At 45.0% G+C, this 27,047-nt stretch overlaps 4 protein-coding genes across 5 annotated transcripts in view; 2 read left to right on the forward strand and 2 right to left on the reverse strand.

Annotated features, from left to right (window-relative positions):
* Positions 1 to 181: 181 nt before the first annotated feature.
* LOC128887283 (ubiquitin carboxyl-terminal hydrolase calypso) lies at positions 182 to 5,018 on the forward strand. The gene is made up of 8 exons (XM_054143001.1): positions 182 to 375; positions 528 to 742; positions 818 to 1,578; positions 1,694 to 1,827; positions 3,608 to 3,712; positions 3,831 to 4,147; positions 4,224 to 4,372; positions 4,447 to 5,018. Exons 1-8 carry the CDS (start codon positions 249 to 251, stop codon positions 4,523 to 4,525), a joined length of 1,887 nt encoding a protein of 628 aa, XP_053998976.1. The 5' UTR covers positions 182 to 248; the 3' UTR covers positions 4,526 to 5,018.
* On the reverse strand, positions 1,838 to 3,359 carry LOC128887287 (uncharacterized). The gene is made up of 2 exons (XM_054143006.1): positions 3,176 to 3,359; positions 1,838 to 3,103 (listed from the first exon to the last, which is right to left on the reverse strand). Exons 1-2 carry the CDS (start codon positions 3,341 to 3,343, stop codon positions 1,853 to 1,855), a joined length of 1,419 nt encoding a protein of 472 aa, XP_053998981.1. The 5' UTR covers positions 3,344 to 3,359; the 3' UTR covers positions 1,838 to 1,852.
* A 180-nt stretch (positions 5,019 to 5,198) lies between the features above and the next one.
* On the reverse strand, positions 5,199 to 16,972 carry LOC128887288 (alpha-protein kinase 1-like). 2 transcript variants are annotated; one of them, XM_054143008.1, is made up of 3 exons: positions 15,954 to 16,972; positions 9,791 to 10,179; positions 5,199 to 9,730 (listed from the first exon to the last, which is right to left on the reverse strand). In XM_054143008.1, the coding sequence occupies exons 2-3, from the start codon at positions 10,157 to 10,159 to the stop codon at positions 8,786 to 8,788; spliced, it is 1,314 nt and encodes a 437-aa protein (XP_053998983.1). In that variant the 5' UTR covers positions 10,160 to 10,179; positions 15,954 to 16,972; the 3' UTR covers positions 5,199 to 8,785. The 2 variants fall into 2 exon arrangements, with proteins under 2 accessions (XP_053998983.1, XP_053998982.1); XM_054143007.1 differs by having other exon boundaries at positions 5,199 to 10,179.
* LOC128887301 (caveolin-3-like) overlaps positions 11,142 to 27,047 on the forward strand; it is an 84,233-nt gene continuing 68,327 nt past the window's right edge. Inside the window, exons 1-2 of the mRNA XM_054143036.1 lie at positions 11,142 to 11,269; positions 13,607 to 13,773. Of these exons, the coding sequence (XP_053999011.1) occupies positions 13,647 to 13,773 (127 nt within the window). The 5' untranslated portion in view covers positions 11,142 to 11,269; positions 13,607 to 13,646. The remainder of the gene's footprint in view (positions 11,270 to 13,606; positions 13,774 to 27,047) is intronic.

Raw genomic sequence — 27,047 nt, forward strand, 5'->3', positions numbered from 1 at the left:
GGTTAGGTCCGATTGTCGAAAATTCATTTTCGATTAGCACTTCTGCATCAATTCTGGATCGAGTTTTTTATCGGTCGTATTTTCATAAATTTTTTTACGAAGAAAAATATAATTTGATTAATAAAAGTGTCGCCAGGTATGCACGAGTTACGAGTACGAGTGTGACCCTGGTTCTTTCACCACGTGATTGGGTCACATGATATGTGTTTTGATGTAATATGGCGCCTTTAATTGTCATAGTGTAATAAATGGTAATAAAACCTGTAAAAGAATGTGAAATCCACTTTGAAAATATTGAACTTGAAACTCAACACAGAATGCCAGTTGATATAAATCGATTAACAGAAGGTTGGCTAGAATTAGAAAGCGATCCAGGTATAAATAATGATCATGGAAATGCGTTACTTTAACGACGATTAATATTTAAGTAAACTAAATGTGTTACGAGAATACAGTAGTTTAAGTTAATGTATCAAAAATAATTTCGTTTTATAATGTAGAACATTTTACATTCGTTCGATTGTTAGGTTTATTTACTCTCTTATTGGAAGATTTCGGAGTGAAAGGTGTGCAAGTAGAAGAAATATATGATTTACAAAAATCTTTAGAAGGTCCAGTGTACGGCTTTATATTTCTATTTCGTTGGATAGAAGAAAGAAGATCTAGACGCAAAGTTGTAGAGCAAGATGAGAGCTTCGTAAAAGATGAAGAAATTGTCAACAACATATTTTTTGCGCAACAGGTACGTTATAGTTTCTACTTGTGTATGTAATTATTATCGATTAGTATTTAGTTTTAATTAGTTCTCATTGTTTAGGTTGTGCCCAACAGTTGTGCAACCCATGCGCTACTTTCGGTGTTGCTTAATTGCCCAAATATCCATTTGGGTACAACGTTATCCCGATTGAAAATGCACACATCTGGTATGTGTCCAGAAAATAAGGGATGGGCAATCGGTAATACACCCGAATTAGCGTGCGCGCATAATTCGCATGCAATGCCTCAAGCCAAAAGACGTCAGGACAAAAATACCGGTGTTTCAACTGGTAGATTTACTGGTGAAGCTTTTCATTTTGTTAGTTATGTACCGATTAATGGTAGACTATTCGAACTGGATGGCTTGAAACCATATCCCATGGATCATGGTCCATGGAAAGAACACGAAGAGTGGACAGAACAATTTAGACGTGTAATTACGGATCGTTTAGGAATGGCAACGGGAGAGCAATTGCAAGATATAAGGTTTAATCTAATGGCTGTTGTTCCCGACCGACGACTCGCTATCTCACATAAATTAACTATGTTGAAAACGAATAGGCAGATAGTGTTGGAAGCATTACAACAGCTCGTTAAGCTGAGCCACCAAGATGGATCTGAAAAGAATCTAAACGATTCTGAAAAATCGGATAAACAATACGAGAAAAAGAGCAAACTTGAAGATGAAAATATTCTACCTAATAAATCCGAGATTAACGAATCTTCTACAGTACCAGGTATCATTGTGGAAAGAAGTAGCGATAATGCAACTGATACAGAGGAAACAGCTTCGAGCATAACTTCTGGAAAGACTGAATCAAAGTAGGTGAACAATAATTTGAATAAAGTAGAGTTCATGTTTATCAAATATTTTATTCATCAACCGTGCTATGTATTCTTTAACTTTAGCTGGATAGAAATCTTTTGTATGTTACAGTGGTATGGAAAAGGTTGTTATGTGTGCATTGGATTATGCTACTCCTCTTCGAATTCAAACTTCACCTGCGCATAGTTCGTCTAGTACCGATACTTCATCCGAGATTGGATCAGCATTTAATTCTCCCACCCAAGGTATATAAAAAGATATGCACTTGTACTAGTTTGCCTTACAGAGACGTTTAGTTGTACAGACTTTCTTGCTTTGACAAAATATCAAACCGTTTGGACACATCATTCGTATCGATTTGAAATTTTGCAAGTTATCCGAAGAAGAATAACAAATGTAATAATGTGATTCGGATACAACATCCCTTGTTTTTCCGTGTTCGGTACATATATTGTTTTCCAGCATATTTATTTGAGAAGAGTTGGCGGCAACTTCTAAAAGCTTGACATTTTGACGGTTCATTTCCAAACATTTATTGTAGCTTTCTCTATCGCATACTCTGGTATATTTATTAAATGCTGTATAAGACGGACACGAATACTCTATTACGGAAAGCATTTCCGGTTCGCATACATAGTACTTGACACAGTTAGTTGCATTCGGCATACGAACATTTTTTACACATGGAATTATACGGATGAATTGTGAATTTATATTGTACCCTAACGATTTATATTTTTCAGTAGTTAAATATTGCTTATTTCCCGCATTATCGGTAATTAAAATTATACTATTTTCGGTTTCCGAATCATCGACTAATGTCTGTAATGTATCATTCGGTGCTGCTTCCACATTTGACATCGATTCATTTGTATTGTCTTCGTTTAAAATTTTACCAGCTTCGGTTGCGGTTTGTAATTTTGTAACAGTTGCGGTAACAGTTTGCAAGTTGTTCTGTTGAACGTAATTCTGTATGAGATAATTCATTAATACACTGGGTTGACTAGTTTTCGAAAATTCTGGTTCTTTGGACAAAATATCGCTTGTACTTGTACTTGTATTAGTTCTTGAAAGAGTAGGTAGCGACATTGATGCTAGAATTTCTAAAGGAATAGTGATTTCTCTATAAAGTAATAAATGACGTATTAATCGGCTTAACATTGAATATTCCTTTCCGGTATAATTTTTTCTTTGCGAATAATCATATTGTACATTGTTAGTTTGAAGAATGTTATCCACGTTTTGTTCGTGCCTATTCTCCATTTTTTCATCAAATTCGATTAAAGGATACGGCGTTATCATTTCTTGATTACCTGGAATACTATCGGTGGTATACGACGAATCGATAAGTTCTGAAAAATTTGAAGGATCTTCTGTTAATCCCATGTAACTAGTTTCATTTGGGTTTATCAATTCTGGTTGATCGTATCTATCCGTTATAATAGATGATTCTGTCGATAATATGTCACATGTCCAAGAATCACCAGGTAGAACACATATTTGTAAATATGGTTGAAATATCTGAGAATGAGAACATTGTAAGAATTGACTAAACTTGGCAAACACTATTAATGCGATAGTAAATTATCTTACCAAGCCATTTGTACATTTGCTGGGTACCCAAACATAACCACCGTCAGGTAAATTTATGCACTTATAAAATATGATGCAACTGGTTGAATGTGGTTTTCTTGATTCTGGACATTTCGAAGAATTTATTGTTATCAGAATGGAAAAAAATATCAAACGTGTCAGTCTCATCTTGTTTTACTGTTACGTGCAGTGGAGCAAATTCTACAGCGGACTGAAATTCAAATGCCTTACTCGATGGCACTATTCGCTTTTCACACATTCCCCCACATTTCGTCGTTTCCTTTGACACCTCTCGGATACAGTTACTCGACCTATCCCCTACGATCATCTTCAGTGAGAACATTTCTCGTTCTCTGCGTGATAAAAATTCAAAGAAATTTAGACATAAAGAAGAACTTGTGCAGTATATTAGACGAGTTTGTTTATTTACAGCATGGGGATGGAACTCTGGTCAGAGTAGTCCGACATCAACGAAAGATTTTAAAAAATTCGTTGTGATTAGAGTTGCTGGGGATGAAAAGAATGAGGCAGGTTTGAGTAAGTATATACAAGTGTGTTGTTCTGTTACATGTATACCTTTTTTCTTGTTGCAAGTTGCAATGCATTATAAGATGAAATTAGGCACAAGATACATAAGTCATGTACGCATAAATAGGTCGTTCGCTTGGAAATATCAATATAAATGGAAAGAGATTAGTCTCAGATAGCGGTCATTTGCACAAAAAGGTTTGCTTGTCGGGAGAAGTTAGAATGCCTCATGCCAGAGTAAAAACTAGTAACGGAGATACTGTTATCGAAGAGAAAAAGGTAGAAAAAATTGATCCTAAATTGTGCTCGAAATACCCAGAATTATTTGAACCGCACACATTTGCACCCAAAGATCTTTTAGCGTTATTGAAGAATTTAGAGCACGAAATAAGTATGTGCGAAACCAGTTTGAAAGATGAAAATGATAAGAGGAATAAATATAAGGCGAGTACGCTTAAAATGTCTGTACATTTGTATTAGAATTAAAAAGAGAGACGAGTATAATATGACGTTATTTCAGATCGATGACTGTCGTAGAACACACAATTACGATGAGTTTATTTGCACTTTTCTTTCGATGCTCGCTCAACAAGGTAAGCTAGCGGAATTAGTTCAACAGCATTTGACCTTGAAAAAACATACTTCTGTGTCGGTAAACAGGGTTCATAGGTAAGTGATTTAACGATAGTTTTAAACAAATATAAACGTTGCTCGTTGACCAACGCCAGAAACATTCAACGCAGGTCTTCGAAAAAGACAGACACTCGTCAAAATTCATCGCGTAGACGTCGAGGCAGAACCAAATGCAAGAAAAGAAAATAATCTTTGTATTTATATTAAATCAACAAATTGCTGGAGGTGCCATCCCACCTAAGGAACGATCGGTAGTGAAACGTCCGAGTCACTGCAAACAGCGCATGGTTTTGCAAAAATGAGGAATGAGGAATAACAATGTAAAAAGGTCATACGATTGTTAAAGCGAAACGGCGTTTGCTTTATTTTCCAGTGCAGAGAGAAATATTTAATCGACAATCGTAAAAATTCGTCGGCTATGTTGGCTACGCTCTTCGGTTCAATAATTTATTTCGAATTTCAGGCATGATCGACGATTATATTTTAACATTGTACAAATTAACTTTACGATAATGTATATTTTTTATATCTTTTGTCATATTAATATGCGTGATGTCTATTTATCGTCGCTATATTTATAGACATTGCGAATCGTGCGTGTACCTTTTTAAGAATGTTTTCATTAACTTTTATCTTTACATTTAATTATGTTTCGTATGAAATATATGATTTTAGATACGAATGGTTCGTATGTTATTCTCCACGTTGAATGTTAACAGTTTTCTTGGTGTTGCACAGGCGGGGTAAACATGTGTAAGTATCTATGCACGTGTCTTAGCATTGTGATAGTAGTTTCGCCAGGAACAAAAAAAAAAAGAAGAAGAAAGGAGAAGCTAGAGAAGAAAAGTACGACAGAACGGTATCGAGTATTGTCAAAAACATTGAAAATATTTATTTCGGTATTCATATACAAGTACACTACACGCTGTGGATATGTCCCTTAGATTTAAATACTTATATCTCCGTACAGCCGGAGAGAGGAGGGTGAGAAACTCGTATTGGAATCATGTTTATCGTGGACAACGGACGACCGTCTAAGTCGCTGTACCATTATAACTGTATTAGGAACTGTATGCGAAATGTCCTCGAAGAAGCTATTTCAGGGTACGGAAAGAGAGAAGACACGAGAATGGTTAAACGAAGAGAATTAAAAGTTCCTTCTCCGGCCGATGCTCACACACGCCTTCGACATCTTGGCCACGTTCATCGGCACGAATAGCGTGCTTTTTGGCAAAAGTGCAATAGTTATGTACAAATTCATGGTCGCCGTGGTCGAGGCTAACGGTTTCTCATGGTTAAGCTGATTCGAAGGCAAAATGGAGTTGGACATTTGGAATCTTTTACGAGTGAAACCTGCGACGATTGCCGCTCTGCGATCACGAACGAATTTCTATTTACAAATAACATAGCTCCGTTCCTTCGAAACCGTCCTCTCGCGATGAAACGTGCTTCGAATATCGGGCTGCTCGTGAAACTGTAGCTTTGTTGCAGGATACGCGTTCAGTTTCGTTATTATAGGCACTCGTGGTATGTTACGGTAAATCAACTACGGAACGATGCTAAATAAATCGTTCGATTTTTCGAAAGGTTCCATTTTTCATCAAATTTATCGCCGCGTGACGCAATCGTACAAGAGAAGGCAGAATATGTTGGAATCGAGGTATTACTTAACGGGCACGTTTGTCCGACAATTGATGGTTTTCGATAAAGAATCGAGTACGATTCAATTTTCAATGGTATGCGTCTTCGTCGTTGCTACTCGTTGCGTGACTTTTCCTAATGGTTTTCGTTCATTCTGAGCAAACTGTGAAATGTTTGAGCGGCGACGATAAGCGTTCGTCGAGTGTTGCCGTTGGCTGACGTTCGCCAACGGATAAAACGTTCTTTACGAATAATATTAATAATAGGTATAAACATGCCGTATAAAATATAAAAAAATTCACGCAATGAAAATAACGTAAAAAGTACGAATGAGTGGAGGAGGGGACGATAAAAAGAAACGAGATCCTTCCGCGAATGAACGTCGATTACGATAAAACAGTCTTGCGATGTGTTTTTCAGAACAATTGTAACAAACGCTGTTGTTTCAACGCCGTAGATCTATCGATCGGATTTGCTCAGAGATGTTGGGAAAATTTCGATACGAACTTGCTTCGATTGTCGTGATAATCGGTTCACTTTTTCCATTTAAAAAGAATTCGTTCTTTCATGCGACGCACGCACGTCCTTCCTCCTACGTATGACGTATGACACAAAAGCATTACATCACGCGGAGACCGTTCTCGTCTTACTCTCTCGCACAATATCGAAAAATACATCAATTTGAAAAAATATATATACATATATGTATGTATAATTCTTGTATATGTGCACTATGTATATAATTACATACACTTATAGGCTCGCTCGATAATCGCTCGAATATTACGCATAGATTCTGATATCCGACAAATCTCGCTTTGTCCACTTTTGTCATATCCGCGAAGAAAGAAAGGGATGTCGACACGCGTCGATGATCCTTCGCGGCTCCGAGTGCCAAATATCACGAAGCACCGGTAAGCATAAACACGAATTGTACACGGTATTCTCTCGTTTATACATACATATGTACAGATGCGTTCGTATCGATCGCTAACAATAAAAGTAGAAAAAGAAACGAAAGATGAAACGAGATAACGATTGGGAGAGACCAAGTTCGATTCGATGGTAGGGGTACGTTATTTACAGATCGCCGCGCGTGTTCGGTATCGAGAGAACGACACCGAGAAACGTTCTAGCAAGACTTGGACGATTAGACTCGTAGATAAATCGAAATTGATGTCACACGTGCGAATACTATAGTCGAATCGAAGACGATTGGCCGGGCCGTTCTCGAGACGAAAGATAGAACGGTGGGGATAGCCCATCGATGTTCTTGAAAGAGCAATCAGGAGAGAGAAAGAGAAAAGATTCGTACGATAAAAACAAGTTAACAAGTTATTGCTTTGCTCGATAAAGATTCGCGCACGCGATGTGGAGATTAAATCGTTAAGAATGAATCGACGGTAGTGAAAATTAGCCGGTTGCGCGATAAGTTGTCAACCGGGAAGTAGATTCGTGTACCGGGGGAAAGTTGGAGGTCCGCGAATCCGAAGATGTTCCAAGTCTTTTATTCTTTTGTTAAATTTCGACGGAGAATAAATAGCGATAAATCGTCCAAAGATCTTCGGATTAACGTCCTCGCCGCGTTCCGAATAATACGAATCGAATGCATCGAGTCGAAAATTAATTTGAATTACCGTTGTCCGGGTCCAGTGTACGATTTACCAAATAAAGCTCGATTATTCGATTAGTCGACGTTGCTACACGGCTGCCCGAATCAACAAACGAACTCGCTAGTGAGGATAACGGTGACAATGTCAACCGAGTACCCTAAAAAAAGTCTTACATCGTTAAGTTAGTTATACCCTAGATTTCGCATCTTATCATCTAAATCATCATTACGACAGCTTGGACAGTGTAGGGTAAACCCATATTTTGGCGTAAGGCATCCAAGCACGTAATCGTTGGTCGATTCGACCGATCGAATCGAGTAACTAACTTTTTTACTCTTCGACGAATGTGTCTTTAGCCGTTTACGTCAATATTCTGAATCTATAATAGCGAACGTAATATGTTACGCGAAATGCTGATCGATAAGTTAATTCGAATCGATCGAACGAGAGAATTTTTCTGAAATTCAAAGACGGCGTGCATAGATTACCGTTGAGTCGATGGATGTGTAAAATACGAGAACTGGCTTAAAATTTGATCAAAGGTATTTTTTATATTTTTATATGTAAGCGCGTCTACTGTGCAAAGAAAGACGTGGAACGCCAGGCCGATGACGATTGGACGTAATCTCGGCTTTCGACAGTTCCGTCGGAGAGAGTGGCTTCGGTTTCGCGGTGGTGGTCATCGTGGGTTCGAGTTACCCGATCGAACATAAGTCTAGTAGACACCTTACCAACGTATAGGTAGCTAATACCTATCCTAACTTATCTGACTGATCTAACTTATCCGGGCGATAATGAATCGCATAGACGATTCGTGAGACGCGACGACATTGGCCGATACCAAAGCGCATGCGGATCCAATACTGCAACGTCGGTAGTAGTTTATTTAGAAACTGTACATATCGTATGTACGTATCTATATATGTATGTATATCCGGTTCCTCCGATTCGAGGATTTACGTGAAAGACGAAATTATGCAAGAAATCACGAGACTACTACCAACGCACTTCGCTTCCTACTACCAACTACCAACTACCATCACACTTGGAAGGTTCGCTTGGAACGTAGCCGAAGGATCTTTGGATCTGTTCGCGGATCGCAAAGAAAGCGGCGCACGGGACGAAAAGGGAAAGAGTCGTTGGCCGATTTCGCTGGAAAACCACGAAGAAAGGAGCATCACCGTTGGTCGTCCTCTCACGGGCCATTGATGGTAGCGTTTGCGGGTAGCGGATGTCCAGTAACCAAACTGTCCGCCGACTTCCCAAGGCGAAATATCGACTGAAGAGAAGCGACTTCGGAAGCAAGACGATCCAGCCTCGATTTCACCTCCCTCTCGCTTTCAGGAACGGCGGACACGGTGGGGCCAGTCCATTCGGCACCCAACGAAATCCCGGAATCGCGTTCGTCGCTGGACCCTTCGTTGTCCCACGGAGGCGATGCCCTTGGACCAGGTTCCTGCTTGATACCTTGAAGCGCCAATAGCGCGCTGGCCGCATCTTTGTCGCCGATGCGCGACTTGTGCCTCAGCTTGTGAGGCAAACTATTGTTAGCTGCCGGATTTTGGGAGTTGACCACCAACTGCGGACCTTCGTCACCGCTTCCGGATGACAACTCGAACGGCGATTGAGCGCGTCGTCCACGGGACAGATTCAACGCGCTTGTCGTATCTAGGTGCATCGCTGGATGAGGATAAGGATACTGGAAACTTTCCGTCTCGGGGTATGCCGTCGTTTCGGGCACGTACAACTGAGCCGGTGATCTGGGCGATCGAGCTCCGCTCACCGGCTGATGAATCACCGACGTGTGCACTGGACTGGGTGTCCTGGCGTAAAGGAGGGCCGCCGAGGCCGGAAGTTTCGCCCTTTTGACGGTGATGGGAGGTTCGGTTGGAAGAGTCGCGATTACGTGTTCCGTACTAATCACGGACTCGCCGCATATACCAAATTTGTCTCTTATCGCCTCGAGTTGCGCCTTCAAGATGTGGTTCTCCTTGCTGAGCTCCATGACACGCTGCTCGAGCACCATGTCGTTGAAGCGCCTCTTCTCGCGAGACCGCTTGGCAGCCTCGTTGTTGCGTCTCCTGCGGTCCCAGTAGCTGTCATCCTTCTTGTTGTCCGGGATGAACTCTCGTTGCTTGCGCTGAGAAAATAGCTCTTTTCTGATGTCGAAGTTCGGGGGGAAATTTTCAGGATGTGTCACCTGTTGGGCATCGTGGAGGTGATGTTGCTGCTGCTGCTGCTGCTGAGCCTGCTGCTGCTGTTGCTGCTGTTGCTGATGATGATGATGGTGGTGCTGCGGTGGCTGTTGCTGCTGCTGCTGCTGCTGCTGCTGCGGCGGCGGCGGCGGTTGCTGCGGCTGATGCTGATGCTGCTGTTGTTGCATGGATGGAGGACCAGCGTGATGAGCCGGGTGCGTTAGCGGAGGCAACGGTCCATGGGCATCGTGTGCACCGTGGCCACCATGACCTGCGTGCGCCATACTATGGCTGGCTGGCATGTTGCTGTTCAGACACGCGGTCTCACCATTGATGGGTGATCCACTCTGACGGGCGACAAATTCTGCCACCATAATTTGTCTTCTTAGTACATCTGCAAGCAAACGAAACCAGTGATTAGGAAAGGAACGCGGTAAAACTTTTGCTACTATGTTCCGGACAACTCATTTGTGATACCGGTCACGAACGAAACGTGGTCCTTGTACATATGTTTCTTAGAGCTACAACGGTGTGACGCGATGTCGACGGGCAAGCGACGAGTGACGAACCATTAGAAAAGAAGGTCGCGCGATACGGAATCAGGAAGAAGGCAGGAGACTTTTACGGTAGCCGACCACCTCGATTATTTTATTCTATTCTATTCTTTATCGTGTCGTAAAGTACACAGTGCCAACCCTCTGGAGCTGTAGCATGCGTGTACGCAACTACGGTACGGGTTTAACGATCTCGAGGTATCCGAGCTATAGGGGGGACTAGCAGGTCTCCACATATATGAAAGTTAAAAGATACTGCAAAGAGTATTAAAACAATGCAGGAGTCATGTAAGACGAAGTAATGTAAAGAAGAATGAAAATATGATTTAAGAAAAACTTTTGGTGTAATAACTATTGCGTATGACTTGGAAGCGCCAGTGCTTCGAATTACGATCTACATCGATCGCCTGACGTGGCTTCTCGAATCTAAATTAGAGAATCGATTTCGTTCGCAGTCACGACTACGACTCTGCGCGTGAGTCAGTGTAATCGTTTCTTTCCCGTGACGCAACACCTAACAATTATACTATACCCCCATTAGTGAACTGCAATCAAACTATCGTAGAGAATTCGATGACGCATACTTAGAAAAACTGTGCGTCATACCTGCTACGACGTCAAACAACGCTTCGATAGCAATCGAACATTCCAAGAGTAATTGTTCGTTTGTTGTACATATCGCGAGTTCACTAGAATTTTTCGAGTGCGTTAACGATCATTTTCGCCATTGTCGTGTGCGCGAACGCGACGACAGGAGATCATGTTCAACAGAGAGAGTCTCGTAAATTTTCGTAACCGTTATATGCGAGAGTAGCACCGGCACGGCGCGGGCGGCCAAAGGTGAAGAATTCCGAGAGATCGAAAGACGTGCTCGTACTGCCAACAATACCGGCTCGAGCAACGGAAAGAGAACTCGCAAAATAGCCTTGGGTAAGGTCACGCTCGTCAAGGTCGAAAGTGTCAGCGAACTCGAGGACGAACGTTACCACTTTCCAGTCGTTATCCCTTTTGCACAATTGTCGTTCGACGTTTTGGTTAACCAACCGTTTTACGAATCCTTCGAAATCCTTGCGGTAATGCGTGAAACGTGGATAGTCGACGAGAGTTGTCACGAGTTGTCGTGATACGTGTTACGCGTTAATCGATAGCGTTAAAAACGTTGAGAACGATAACGCTCGCTTTAGCATCTTTGTTTCGATGCATTGTAAAGGAAGAAAAAATCGACAAATTATAATGATCATCCGCGATACTTTACACCGATAATCGAGCTGCTACGTATGTCCACGCGATAACAACTCGTTCTTATATTTGTTCGTTAGGACTGAACGTGAGAACGTTAGCTCGAGTGCGAGGTGTAGTTACATAACGAAGCACGTGTGTTTCTACGGAACGTGCCACGTGCTGCATCGTTGCTATTCATCGTTCGGGAATTGCGTCGACAAAATATATTAGTTTTACTTGTTTTCAGAGAATTGAGACAAGTTCGAATCGCGAGCAACGTTACGAGATTTCACCAACGTTAAAAATGCCGTGGTAGGTTTTCGGGAGAATGAAATTAAGCTCGTATATATTAGTCGCGGTATGATCGAGAATCTCAGAATAGTCGCCACACGCTTATTCCGTTCAACGGTTATAAATAGAAACGTACAGTCATGTTTTTCCCAATTATTCACGTTTCCTGTTTGAATTCGTTGTATTTTCCCGGGAGTTATTTTCTGAAGATTCGTCGGTTTGTCATGGGTCAAGTATAATATATGAAGAGAGTAATTCGACAAGTATCTTGTAGAAGCAACAAAAGACGCGAATCTTTACGTAAAATTTTTACTCGATTCGATTGTTTTTTTTATCGCGTGAAGAGTTTTCTCTGGGAGAGGAAGTTAAACATTGAGCAATCGTGCTTACTCGATTATAGACGTTTACGATGCACGCTTGCTTTTCCAACGACGCGAAATTTTCGGAGAACACGCGCCGCGCAAATGCAACGCTAACGCGGTTTCGTAGAAATTTATTCGCGCGATATTTTAACGTCTCGCCTACCGGATTACATTTCTTCGAAGGCGTTGCATGTATGTCTAGCGAGAAATCGCAAATCATCATTGCATTCGACATTAATCCGACGACACGATCTCTTTATCGAACGATAGGTTCCGAGAACCGCAACGTTGTCTTACGAATGAATCTTTAAACAAAAATGTAAAAATAAATCGGTTCTTTCGCGTGAAATAATCATACTGTCTCTTTAAGCGCGTTATCTAGCGACTCTTGCGCGAGCGCGCCTCTTTTTTCTAGTCGCTCCAAATTGTATCAACTCGACCGCGTGACGCACGATTATGTAACCCCGAAAGCATGGCTCTCCGTCGTAACAAGAACACGTATCCGTGCGTGTTCCGAGTGGTGTAAGCTGTGCCATTCCTCTTTGTCTTATCCGATATGGTTGCTTTTACCCTAAACCTGGGATACCGAATCGCTCGTCGAACGTAGCTATCAGCTTTCGGCTCTGAATAATCGTCTTGGACGTATCGTATACGGTTTTACGTTCGAAGAAGTTTCGCGCTCTGTCGCGTGTTATTACGTAACGGTAGCGCTCATCTTTCGCGAAACTCTTCCGATAGGCGATAACAAGAAGTTGAGTACCAAGAGTTGCGTTCGAACAACAAACGACAAGAGGGAACACGTCGGAGGCGAGCGTTCCAAAAATGCGGGGACAGAACGCGCGGGCCTGAAATAGTTCTCGAGAGTACGTCGAACTTTAAGTACAGTATATAAAGGCACGTGCACAATGTCAGCCACTCGATACCGCTCGGCTGTGCGTGTTACGATTGCGGTCGGCGCTCGCGTAACAACCAAGCGCTGATACCGTTATCGGACCGGCACAAGCATTTCGAACCGGTCTCCGATTTCGTTTCCCGCTCGTTATGCAATTGGCTCCGCGATAACGCGACCGCCAACCGAAAAACAAATCGGGAGAACGCGACGCACCCACGCGCCTCGCCTCGCCTCGCATCACGCATTGTTCGGACGTGCCCTAGACCGTTGCTACTGCTATTTACCGCTTACCCTTTTCGAAAAGTTAGCATGGGTTAAACAGGATGTAGTTTAAACAAAGACACTCGTATAACTGAAAAACTTGTCTAGAGAATAACCGTGTAGTCCCGTTTGGAAAACCCTCGACGACCTTGTAATCTCTTCAAATTCTCCGGTTACTTTACGTACAACTTTCAAGTCGCCTCTGTTCGATCTTAAAACTTGTACGGTTTATATTTTCAGGTATACTTGCTGCGATGACCGTGAACTATTTCTCGGTATTATGTCGAGTCACGAGCCACTGAATGATAATTCGTGGCCAGCTTCCGTGAACGCATGTCGAGATAATTTTCACCGATCGGGAAAGCTTATTGGTAAAAATGCTGGCAGATTATGGAAAGGTGCAAAGGGTATGTATTCGCGAGCGCGTCATCCGCGCAATTATCGCTTATCTGAATTTTTACGCATTCCACGTGAGCTCGGCGTGTCGGTCGGTCGCGTTCGACGTACGCCGACACGTGACCTGAGGTAACGTGTCGAGGCTCGCGCGCGAATACGTCTCGTCTCGTCTCGGACGCGAGTTATGTAACGCGAACACGTGGAAGACGGCCGCGTTGAAGAGCACCATCTCCGACCACGAGAGTATCGAGCATCGAGGACACGTGCTCGACGAGCTCTTTGAGCATTTTTGGATCGAAATAAAAATTCGTTCGCCGAATCGAAAGAGAGAAAGCACGGGAGGGGGGGGGGGACAGGGGAGTAGATAGGAGGGCTGCGGAGTGGGCGTTTCAACTGATAAACAACACAGGGAGACAGGCTTAAGAAATAATGCGGCACGTGATGCAACCGTCGGTGCATAACACAGCATAAAAATGCTCTCGCGCAATTCGCTAGAGCGAGCTAGCGCCTCCTGTTCTAGCTGTTCTCCCCGCCACGTGACTCCTACACGTGCACGCCGTCTTACGCTAGACCGTTCACCTTCGTTGCATAATAGAAACGCGAAAAGGTCACCGCGAACAACGGAGCCTGATATTTCCTAATATGATTGATAAACCGCCGCAGTCCGATCACGCTGCGATCGGTGAACGACTTCAACACTCTCACGACACGTTACCCCATCCTGATAGCTGACCAAGCTCGCGTTCGATTGTTCTCTTTCATATCATTGCGATTTTAAGCTTTCGTGTAATTTGCTCCGCGCCAATGACAACATTTTTAGAGTGTACGCATAGACGCTCTACTCTACGACGAGGGTGAGAGTTTTGCAAATTAGGCCGTGGTCCACTTTGCCAACGATAGAGAGATGGTGGTAGCTATGACGGTAACGATGACGATTACGATGACGATGACGATGACGATGGACGGTGACGGTGACGGCAGTGGGAGAAGAATGGAATCGATGGAGGAGGGGGATACACGCAGTACAAAATATGACAGATAGGTGGGGATGGTCGGGCAAAGAGGGGGCGGAGTACCCGTTTCAAGCAATGATCGCGAACGATCGCATCTTTTTTGATGCGACGCGATCCACGTGGAGATTCCAACAATAGTAAGTAACTCGAATTGTTGTCGTCTGTCGGTTTTCGATCGTCGGTTAGATTAGAGATACTTATACTTGATTTATTCACACGAATTGGAAGTAGTTCGATCGTAAACCATGTAATAAATTAAGAAGAAACAAATGTTGACTTTGATTACTTTTGAGAAGCTCGAAATGCTGCGTTCCTTCCATATTTTTGAACGGTTTTGTGTAATGTATTCGAGAAATGACACACCGTCCGTTATACTCCCTGTGCAGCGGAGATAAGGATCGGAGTCCTCATCGCTTCGTCAGAAATGACGCAATCGGTTGCCGCGTTGCTCACGCGTTGCACGAGACTTTCGTAAGCGTAGCCTTTTCTCGCTTCGTTCGCTGACGCTCGTTGTTCTAGCGTTGTTTATCGAGACGAGAAGCACGTTCGCGGGACTCTTTTCGTCGATGTATTAAAATTTCTCAAAGATTTTTGCCACAATCGATCGGCAATGCGAATCCCTGTGATTCAGACTTATCGATAACGCGATAAAACGTTTACGAGGCGACATCGATCGGAACGAAAACAATGGATGGCCCCGCGAATCGACGATGATGTCATTCAAACAGTTTCTTCGAGGTCGGAATCCGTCGACTGACTTCAGGGTCGTTTCAGGAATCGGACGCGGTAAACGAAATCATTCGCGATCGGATCAGTTTCGAGGATAAAGTAAAAAACCGTCGAACTGGTTCGAACGACGAATCCGTGTTAGAGTCGCTTCGAAAAGTGTTCCTTGAAACGGGAAACACAACTGGAGCACGCTCCGCTTTAGTCATTTTCGAGCAACGCCAACAACGAGTTTTTAGTTCAAAGTCCTGGCGCGTGACAAGTTGCCAGCAGATAACGGTCCGTTCTACAAATGATTACAAGGTCGGCTCGTAATCGCGACGAACGTTCCTTTCCGCTATGGCGAAACAACGATTCGATCGCGATTCATTTTACGATTTCAGTTCTCGATTTCACCGCGGAGAGTAGTCCGTTGATTCGTTAGGTATCTATCCATCGACGTTGTTACTCACCAATTTTGAAAGATTCAGTCGAGCAGCGTCGAACAACGGAACAGCGATCCACTTTGGCTCGTCTTGAATCGCTCGAAAGCAGGCGGTCGAATACAGTTTTCCGCGTGACACGCAAGCAGTTCACTGGCTGAGCGCAAAGTATCCCGTTCGTCGAACCAACGTAACGAGAGTCACCGTCATAATAACGCTCGTATTATCGCGTGACGCGATCGTAACCGCTCTCCCTCTTCGACGGGTAAATCCAGTGAGATTTCACCAACGGAGGTATATGTACGTCGCACCAAAAGAGGCAGTACAAAAAAAAAAAAACAAGTCAAACTGCCAAAGTAACAATCGGAACACCTATCCGGTTTCCGAGTACGGATCCGCCGTGAAAGAAATAAAAGTCACACGAAGAAACGAACAGAGCACTGTGTACGTATTACGATTACGAATAAAATTCGCGAAACCACCCGAACGCGGTCTTCCTTCCGGAGACCGATGAACTTGAACTCTGGTGGCGAGCAGGTGACGGAGAGCTGGGTGTACGGTCTGTATGATCGTTGTCTGATCGTACAATTGGATAGAACGAGTTTCGCGTAGAGAAACGCACACGTCCGCTCGCTACGGTGTCACTCTGCAAACTGACTGCACGCTGCGCGTGACTCGCGACTGCCGTCTTGGCCCCAATGTCGTCTGGCTTCGAGTTTGATGCGAGAACCGAGAAGGCTGACGCGGCACGCGTGTGTCCTGTGTATGGGAATGCGTGTGGCGTGCGCTTCGGCCGTGGTAGTGAGGAGGATTTTTCGGGAGGGGGGAACAGGTCCACCCGCCGGGGGAAGTTTATGCCTGGTTTATACTCGGTTTATGTGTTCTCCCCACCATCTCGGTGCCAGCTCGTTCTGCGTCAGAGTGCCGACCCTAGCATTCCCCTTCTTTTCCTTTTACTCTTCCTCCTCCTTCTCCTCCTCCGCCTCCTCCTCCCCCTCTCCCCCTCCTACTTCTCTTTCTCCCCTTCCTTCTTCTCCTCCTCCTCTTCGGCCTTCTCCCCACTCGTGGACAATCTCTACTCCGACGGCTAGGTGCACTGTCGCGTCAGAATCTTTCAGCCCGGAGTCATGAAGCGTTTGCCGTACGCGTGATTAGATTGCGTCGTGCAGCGACGCCAAACGCTTCGTTTGCTTCTGCGTTTGCATTTACCTTGGCATTGTCTCGTTCTGCCAGGTGAGAACCGTTTATACTCGTTCCTTTTTTTCGTTTCTTTATTATTACTCTGTAGAAATTGTATCCGTCGTTCGGTCTTATCGATGGAATTAAACGTACTTTTATCGCTGAGTTTTCTCGATAGAAAACATTTCTTCTCTCTTTTGTTCGCAACACGTCGACAACTTTGTTCGGATGAATTTTCAATTTTAATCGAACGAGAAATTTTCATTCCGATAAGATTGCGAGAAGCGCGATAAAGCGAATCTTTTTGTTGTCGAAAAACAAAGAATGGAGCGAGAGCCGCTCGGTCGACTCGCTCGCAAGGACCCTCCGCCCCTGTCCCCACCAGCGTCCTCTATAAACCGAATGCCAGACAACGAGGGCATCAGCCCCTATGAATCACCGACGGTCACCTTCACTTTTTATGCAAGTTTCTTCTGACTCGACCCCGTAGGTTGAACGAATCCTCGTTCGTGACACTGGGAGGATTGCGACGGAACGTTGCGTTGCAACGTAATCGCTGTTTCCCCATTCTCCGTTACCGAACCGAGTCGAATTAAAAAAACAACCCTTTGTTAATTACGTCGTTTAAATAACCCTTTATCCGTTACTCGTTGAACGAATATTAGAATTTTTCAATCGAAGAAGGGTTAAGAAACATTCCAAAAATAAAGCGCGTACTTTAGACAAATCAGGCCGGTTTGCTACGAATTTATCGCGTTGCTTTTCAACGTTGATTCGGCGATAGCTACGCGTTGCATAGATCGTATAAAGATAATGGTCGCGCGACGAGAGTTCACGGTGAACGAATTTGGAATTTCAAGGACGCTTCGAGAATCGGGACGTGCAGTGCTTCGATATCTGCACTCTCGCTCGCTGGGTACAAAGTGTACACACCCGGTGCAGTTTCCTATGCGTCGCACCCGTTTCACGGCTTCTCATTTTTCTCGTAAACGATCGTGTCCGCTGCTCGGGCCCTCGGCTGTGTTACCCTAGACATCTGGTTTTCGCAAATCGATAAGATCGTATTTTAAACGAAAACTGTAATCGTTCGTTAAGGTCTGGCGTTGCGTACAACCAATCGCCGAGTACCGATAGCTTTTTCTTTTCGAATGAAGTAAAGCTCGATTTGTGAAATGGCAGACTGCACACGGGAGAGATAAAAATAAAACGAGACGTTCGATCGGATCGTTGCCAATTCCGAAACGCGGAAAATAATGGACCGTCTAATGAAATTCGCGGTGAGGACCAATGAAATTTTTTGCGTCTTTGTTTTCGAGGTTTTCACAATTCTCTCGACTCGATGATATTTATTTCTATCGCGAGACGTAATACGTTTTATGGCTGCAGATGTTAGTCTGCGCAATAACTATTATATTTCGCAACATAACTGGGAATATTGTCGCGTTTGGGAACGTAGTTACCTTGGATCGGCGACACGCGCTCGAGGATTTGCGTATCTTGGAAACTAGTTCAAGTTCGAAGCCGCGTAGGAGAGACTGGTTTACTTCGCAACAGTGGCTTGCTCGTATCGGACGAAGTAATTTGGGAGAATGAAACGCATATCAAGGGTGAAAGAATAATAACCGTTTCGATACGAATATCTCGCTTATTTACGCTGTTCGATATTATTGTTAGGCAAAAGTATTCTTACGTTTAACGTGCAGTATTTTATTCACCCTTGACATTTATTTCGATAACTAACGGACGTAAAAGTACAATTTTGTACGCGACTCGACAGCTGATCATCCCACCCCAAGTCGTCTATTTTTTCGAGTAACATTCCGTTTTTGTTGTTATTCAGACGTATCGTATTTATATTACGTTTGCACGTATCTGACAGGATTTTTCCAAACTTTAAGCATTATCGATGCGGTACGATAGTTTTTTTCAAGTAAGATTTAAAGTAACACCGTCGGTCGAGACTGATTTTACCTGTCATCTTTTCGAACGTCGAACGACGCCGACGGTTTCTTTACGACTTTCATCGGCGTTTAATCCAGCGTCAGCGGTTCTGCGAGAGCGGAAAGAAGTTCGAACGCGACATCGTTGCTCTCGATCGATTAATCCCGCATCGCGCGGGACAATCGTTGCCCGGAACAATGAAATCGCCGCACCGCTCTGCTCGAGTGGCGCAGCGGTGAAAATTTCCGCATTGTTTTTCGCGCTATCGCGATCACCATCGCATCGTCGGCGGTTGAACGTGGTATTTACGCGCGTGCCGCGTACCGTGTTTCGGGTGCGCAAATTTAAAAAGAAAGTCGAATATCCAGTTCGGCCAATCACCTCGTTTATTGTGGTCTGTAACGCGCAAGGCCGCGGAGAGACCTCGATATATAATATCTCGAATAAATCGACGCCGACGAGCTTTTGTCGACGCGAACGTTTCGAAATCCTGGTGCACGACCGGTTTATCGAAGCGCGACTAACGTATCCTCGAACAGCCATGGTCGAATAGACCCTTCGATCGACTCTCAATTATCGCAAATCGATGGGAAAGACGAGCGATTCTTTATCCAATCGATTCGAGTCTTTCACGTTGCTTCATCGAATCGTTTGATCGTCCTTACGATGGCGAGTGTGCTACCCGAGGAAAGAGAAGGCGAGCGGATAGTTTTGAACAAGCAGTTCGTTTAAGAATAATTTCCCTCTCTACCGGCACGATGAGCTGATTCGCTTTTCGTTGTTTGCTGTTCGCTGTTCGCGAGCGCGGGCAGACGTTGAAGAGAAAGTGTAACTGTACGAGTAATAGCGAGAATGCAGGTGTAATCCGGATTGCGCGTGCGAATGACTCGGATAGCGTGTCTGCATTTCAATTCCGCTCCATACACAGCAGACGTGTTCGACGTATGTAGGTACGCGTTTTAAACGCTAATGCTAGATACGCACGCTCGCCAACACAACTCGAGCGTAATTAAATTTTCCCATAGAAATTTTCGTGCTATTTTCTCCTTGGTGGACACGACACGGCACGACACGATCCGTATTCGACGCGACACTTTCCAATTCGGGATCATTCTGTTCCGTTATCTAGATTACTCGTCGTAAGATTAACTCCGTAAATAGTATATTCTCCGAAATTATATTATATTTAATGTAGTGTATAAATTATGTAATATAATAATATTTCTCTATCTTTCTTAGTACTATCTCACGAATCGAGTGAAATTTCCAATAGTTATCGAGATGTACCACAGTCGCGGAGGTCTTGGTCCGATCTCGTCCGAGTTCACCGGCCTCTCCCGACTCCAAATCTTAAACACGAAAACTGCTTCCGACGCCGACGTTCGCGTATAGTCTCGTTCGGTGCGTTCGTTTTCTTGCACACCGGGCGCTCGAAATGTAAAGTACTGTTACTGATCTTGGTCGGTCATCGATCGTGATCGGGTACAGGAAACGTCAAACTCGAACCGTGAACTGGATTACTCCCAGATCACGAATGCTTTGTATCTAGTTTAAATAGAACGATACCAGTCGCGAAATAGTCGAATGAAAAAAATGACGACAAAGCGTCGGAAGTTAGGGACGATTTCGCAACGAGGATGAAAAATAAGCGCGACGAATACGTTGGTATCGGATTAACGATCGAAACGTGTATCGTCGTGTTCGCGTGGAAAGATATTTTGTTAAGAAAGGAGATGAAAGGTCAGCGACGCAATTGTAACAAACCCCGAACAAAGTTGAATCGAAGCAGACAGAGGACAAATTGCGAACAGTTTAAATTCCGTGGTGCTTGATCGTAGTCCGAACGAAAACAAATTCAAAGGACTCGCGATCGAGAGGTTTTTTCTCGTCCACCCCGTATAAAGGACGGGAGCCTATTTGGCTCGTGGACGGTACTTTCATCGACCGAGTGAAAGCAATATGAAAGTGCTTGATTGCAAAGTAGAAAGGTGAAATGTATGATAAAAAGACGAAGCCGTTACGTGCGTGTGTGCCGCTGCGGTCGATCCATTTGAAGAGCGTCGCACGAGAGAACGAAGGAAGGGAAAGGAGTGCGAGGAGAGCGAGAGAGGAAGGATGAGCTCGATTATGCCTCGGTCGCGGGGACCGTATAACACGTTCGCGTTTGCGTTCACGTCGTACGCGGTCCTTGATTTTAGCGTCTAAGGTCAACGTAAGGTGGTTTGTCCGGGTAATACACGTACTTTGCTTCCGTGTCGAATAATACACCTTTGTACCACGAACGCGCCATTTCTCTGTTGATCGATGCCATCGCAAACTCTCCTCGAGCTTTTCAATCTGTTTCTTACGAAATAGGAACGCGTAGCTGTGTAACGTAGCATTTTGGCTAGCTAAGACTACGTTATCGAGCAACCGTTTTTTCCTCAAATGGGAGGAAACCGTATCTACTTACATACCTCTTAGCGATTTTTCGTACTCGCGATGATCCGATAGACGTCGAACCGCAGGGGATAAGAATCGTCGAAAACATGGTTAACGATGCTTTCGAGTGGTCGAGCTCGGTGCACCAGCGCGCTCGTAACGGAACTATAAATATTTTGAAGTGCAGATTACGCCCGGAGGTCTGTATATCTCTGTCGGTGTAATTGCTAAATTGTTGTAACATTGGAGGAGCGCTCGCGATAAAACGTTATCGAGTCTGGATACCGAATTATCGTAACGGGGAGGAGAGTTATTTCATTTGGCACGGGTCAGTACGGCGATAACTCGCGCAGTTTCTCCAGATAAAGCCGTGTCGTGTGTGTACGCGACGCGATGCGACGCGACGCGACGAAAAGACGTTAGAGGGGTCGAAGGAGGAGAAAACGCGCGCGTGTAATATCTGGCTGGTTCATCTCGCGGCGCGATGCGGCCGTTTCTACGCTTTTCAACGCGCTCGTTACGCTCGGGTATTCGTCGCGTTCGATTTGTTCGCCTCTACTTTCGCACGCATCGATCGTCGCAATTACCGGTGCGCACTCCACGCGATAGGGATTCGCGTGCATCGCCAGATGTTCCGATAAATTCTACGGCCCTCTCCATCCCCCGACACTCTGCCAGTCCACGTTCTCGCGGGGAGAGATCGGCTGCGTCGAATTTTTCCAAACGTTGGACGGGTTTTGCAAGCGTTGCGCGAGGACAACCAGCGATAATCGCGAGTCCGCTCCTCGCAAAATCTCTCGATCAAGCCGACTCCCGCGTTCTTCTACGCAGAATGTTGTCCCGTTTACTCGTATCGCACCAATTTTCCCTTCGGGAATCCTTTGGCAAGAGATCGGGTAATTATGTTCCGCGTGTCAGAGGTTCGCTCGAAACATGTTTCAATCGAGTCGGCCAGAGAACGACCGCGCGAAGCCAAGGATAGCTGCGCAGCAAAAATAACTACGCACGTAGAAAGATACGTACAGGTCGATCACCACGAGCGGCAATATGAACCGACGCGACGATGTAATATACGACAAGAGGTATGGAAAACAGCCGTCGACGCGTCAACGACCAAATCATCGTTTCGACCTTTCGATCTGTCCCCGCTAATCTCTGCGAAACTCGAACGATGCAACCACCCATCGACGCGTCGACTCGGCTCGGTTCGATCCGGTTCGGTTCAATTTGTTTTAGGCCGTTCTAATGTCGGCAGAACGAAGATGGACGGTTTCGAGGGGTAAACGCGATGCGGCGGTTTCGCTTCAAGGACATATTTTTCAAAGTTATCAAGGTTATTAACATTTCTTTATACGTAATCGCGTGTTTATTTTACGATGCAATTGCAGATAGAATTAAGAGGAATACAATAACCTCGGATACTCTGATACTTTTTTTCTCCGGCAGTGAGATCACGAGTAAAGTTCACGGCGATAGCGTAAAGGGGGAACCGATTCTATTGAACCGCGCTAGGTTACCGGCGCCAGTAATTGTTGCACGTTGTTTTATCGAAGCGCGAGGGGCGGGATTTTGGACGGTGCGTGCGTAAGACGGTGCATAGAGCATCGCGATTTGGTCGTTGACGTCTCGCTATTGATACTGGCGCGGTGGTACGCGGCGTCATATCAAGAGGCGGTCGCATCGACGCAAACGCGACGCGACGTATTGGGTCAACACACGGGTTGCTCGTTGCTGTTTACTATTCCGACGATCGCTCATTAATTCCGCAGGTGTCGCGATAGCCTGCACGAGTCTCGTTATAAATAGTCGCCAATCGTCGATTAATTAACGCCAACGATACAGACTTGTACTATTAATACGTTCGTTCCGGCGGCACTTTACACTTCTCGGCCCCTCAGTCGTTTAACCGCGCTTCTTCTTTATCCGGGGGGGAAGGCTAATTTTATCTCGAGGATTTTAACCCCCTTGTGTTCTTTCGCGTCGCGCGATCGAACGTACCGGCGTGTTGCGACCGCAACGCCGATGGAAAAATCGATCACCGAGAGTCGAAGAAAGTTCTGCGCGGAGGGAGCCCGCGGAAGCTACACACGGTGAAAGTTACATTTTTTTTCCTCTCCCTTCTCCGCCATCACCTCCGACGCTTTGCTTCTTTCCCGCCTTTTGCGTTTGCTCGTGCAGTTCGGTCGATTCCGCTTCGGTCGTTATGCAATTTACGCGAATGTCGTTTCACGTCTATCAATATTAGCGAACATTTCGTTGAAACGCCGAATACTTTTCGATGATTCGATCTAGGTTCCATCGGAGCTTAACCTTTGCGTCTTTCATCTTTGATTCAATGGGTTTTCCACGGTAAAAAAGGCTAAGAGCAATCAAACGCGAACGATAGGATTCAACTTTCACCCGCGATAAACACTTTGCCACGCGCATTCTTCTTTGATACTTGTTAACGCAACTCAATATCGCGAGAACCTTGAATTAACCAAACTAGTTTATACGTTTAAAGTCGAACGTTTATCGGATCGTTGGTGCGTGTCAATTTCCTTCGAATTATTCAACGAAACTAAGTTTTCCAAGTATTTGGGCAATTCGCGATGTATTTCAAAGATACGACAATCGGACATTTCTTGAAGAGATCCGGAAACGAAAATGGCAAGTTATGCCACGACGAAAATGGGTCAAGCGTAGGAGGATTCGATCTCGACGCAAGGTCGTTGATCGAACGATTCGCGGCGCACGATTTCGTAACAATTTAGGTAGAGAGAGAGAAAAAGAAAGAGCGTGTGTGTGTGCGTACGTACGCGTGTATAGAGGAGAAAGGGGCAAAGAAAGAGGACTACTCGAACCAAGTTGTCGCGTAAAGTCAAGTTAGCAGACAGTCCACGTAACAGCACTCGTAACCGCAAAGCGTGTAACGCCAAGATCACGTGCCGACGAGGCAGGAAATCCTAGGTGAACACCACGGAGAAAGCAGCCTTCGCGCTCTTCTCGCGGTAACGCGTAAACACGATCGCGTCGTCTTTTACCGATCGCGGTTGCGCGCACACGTTTCTGTAAAATCTGAATGTATCGCGTCTTTCTTCGTTCGCGGAATCAACAAAATAGACCCGATAGAGTCTCTATCCTAATTATTTTCTTAACTGCTATCGATAGACGGAAAGTGTACCGTGATCGATCGGGATTAAGTACTCTCGGCTTTAGTTTTAAGCGCGCATGATGCCAAGCGTAGATGCGATATTTGTTCGGAACTCGTGAACTGCGACCTTGGTAAGGATGAGAAATCGCGGAAACGTTAGTCGTCGGCGATAGTTACGCGTCCAAGGTGCCATCTTACTTCATCGGGTACCGCGTAATCTCGATCGTGGTTCGCGTGATGAATCCATTAAAATTGTTTTCTCATCGGTCGCGCCGTGAGAATAACTATCAACGTACGCGGTGCACCGTGTTTGGTCATCGTTTTTGAATCATCTCGTTCTCACAATCGCGCATGACTTCCCTTTTATCGTCAGCAAAGTTGATTCATCGCTGAATCGATCGCGCTCGGTCGACAGACTCGCAGAATTTACGAGTCGTGGGATTCTCGCACACCGTTGACACATCCTGTATCGAGCGAGAAAAGTGACCCCGAAGGCCGACGATCACGGTCACGGTGTAGGGCAAGGCCCTCAAGGTCGCTCGCGTATCGACGTGGCCGCCATCGGGAAAAAACCAGGCTATTTTCTTCTCGTACCAAAGTCTCGTTCCGTTTGGCCGTGATCGTAATGGACGAATTACGAACCACTCAGGGCCGGTTGGTATCTAGCGATTCGCGAGAAACTGTGTCCTCGGAAGTACAAAATCCCACTGCTCATACTCGATTGCGAAACCAGGCCGAGTATCGATGCCCGGGAACGTTTATGTCTGCAATCTTTATTTATTTATTTACTTATTTGTTTCATTGGTTTCGTTTTAAAATAAATAATTTCGATAACTATTTTACACATAATTGTTAAAGGTTTCGATTCCAAATAATCGATTAGCACGGTGTCGATGGAAGCATCGCTGCGAAAGAGCGTCGCGACGCGACGCGTCGATGCGTTAAGCGGAGAAGAGAAACGAGATTTCGAGACTCGGAAACTAGGTCAATAGAGCACGTGGAGTACACTCGACCGAGTTCGAGGTCGTATGTTACGTAACACGGTTATTAGCTATTATTTACGTTGCTCTGATAACGAGCCAGGCTTTAAACTCGGGGGTGGACCTCGAAATATCGTACTGTAACGCGACGCTAACGATAATAATGCGTACACGCGTGGAATATTTACCAGCATTTCGGAGATCCGAGGAACGGAGAAAAGAAAGGATACGTTTCCCGTTTGGAAACGTAACGGGAGACCGTAACGTACACCCGCAACATTATTTCGCGACTGGAGAGAGAGTCGCACAAAAGAGATCCTCGAAGAGAGCACAATGAGACGGGGTCGCGATCGATCGAGAAACGCAGGAAATCGATCGGAAGAACACCGCTAGATCCTCCTTTTGCCCTTGCGGTATATTCAACGGGACGGGCACCCTGTTTTTTCGTTCATTCTTCGAAAGAACGGAGGGTGGAGGTGGAGATGCGTTTTTACCTCGTGACCTCGATATATTTCCATTATGCTCGGCGAGTCCTCTTCCTCGTCTCTTTTATTTTCTTCTGGATCGAGCATATGGGAGCTTCCGTTTTCTTGGCTGGTTCGGCTAAAAAAGTACGCGCCCGATCGCTCGACACAATTACGTAAACGATCGAATCTATTTTCGTTGTCGTTCCGTCACGTTACGTTGCTTTTCGATATACGACCGATTAATACGTACAACGTTAGACGGATTTCGTGCGTCTTAATCTTCGCAACGAAGCTTGTTAATCCGCAGCTGCGGGACCTATGTACTCGTTCGGAGCACTATTTCTGTACGGACGATCCGGTGTTTCGCCCGTTAATCCTATTTCCAAGGAAAATTTCATTTCCGACGCCACGCGACCAGCTGCGATATCGTTCGAGTCATCGAGTCGAAACGCGCGGGTTCGTGTTTTATCCATCTATTAATTTTTATCGAGGCGATCGCGACACCGAGGTGGAGAAGATTCGATTACGAACGAAAGCGTCGCGACGATGAAATAACGCTCTGTTACGGTACCGTGTACCACATTCGGCTTCGCGTTCTTTTCGATTCGATCTTCGGAATGCGTGACCGCCTGTAAAAATGATTTAACAGTCGTCAATCTTTGCTTTACGTTGCGGTTTATTCCCGCCGCGGATGTTCTTTCTTTCGTCCCGGTCACGCCACGCTTTAACCTCGCTTTGCGTTCGTACGAAATCACCGTCGAAACGGGGCACCGACGTTACACTCGAAATAAACGCGAACGTCGACTGCGAAACGAAAGAAAGCCAACCGGGCTTCGCAACCGCAACACGAGTGCACGTCCGCGTAATTTTTGCGCGACTTCGGTTCTTCGCCATCCAGTTTCCTGTTCCGTCATTCGCCCGTACCGCGGCTGGACCGCTTCGATATTACCCACGCGCAATGGGGACGGTTCGATTTATCGGGATTCTAAACGGGAGCGCCATT

The sequence above is a fragment of the Hylaeus anthracinus genome, unplaced genomic scaffold, assembly GCF_026225885.1.
Source record: "Hylaeus anthracinus isolate JK02 unplaced genomic scaffold, UHH_iyHylAnth1.0_haploid 11985, whole genome shotgun sequence".
NCBI classification, from domain to species: Eukaryota; Metazoa; Arthropoda; class Insecta; order Hymenoptera; family Colletidae; genus Hylaeus; species Hylaeus anthracinus.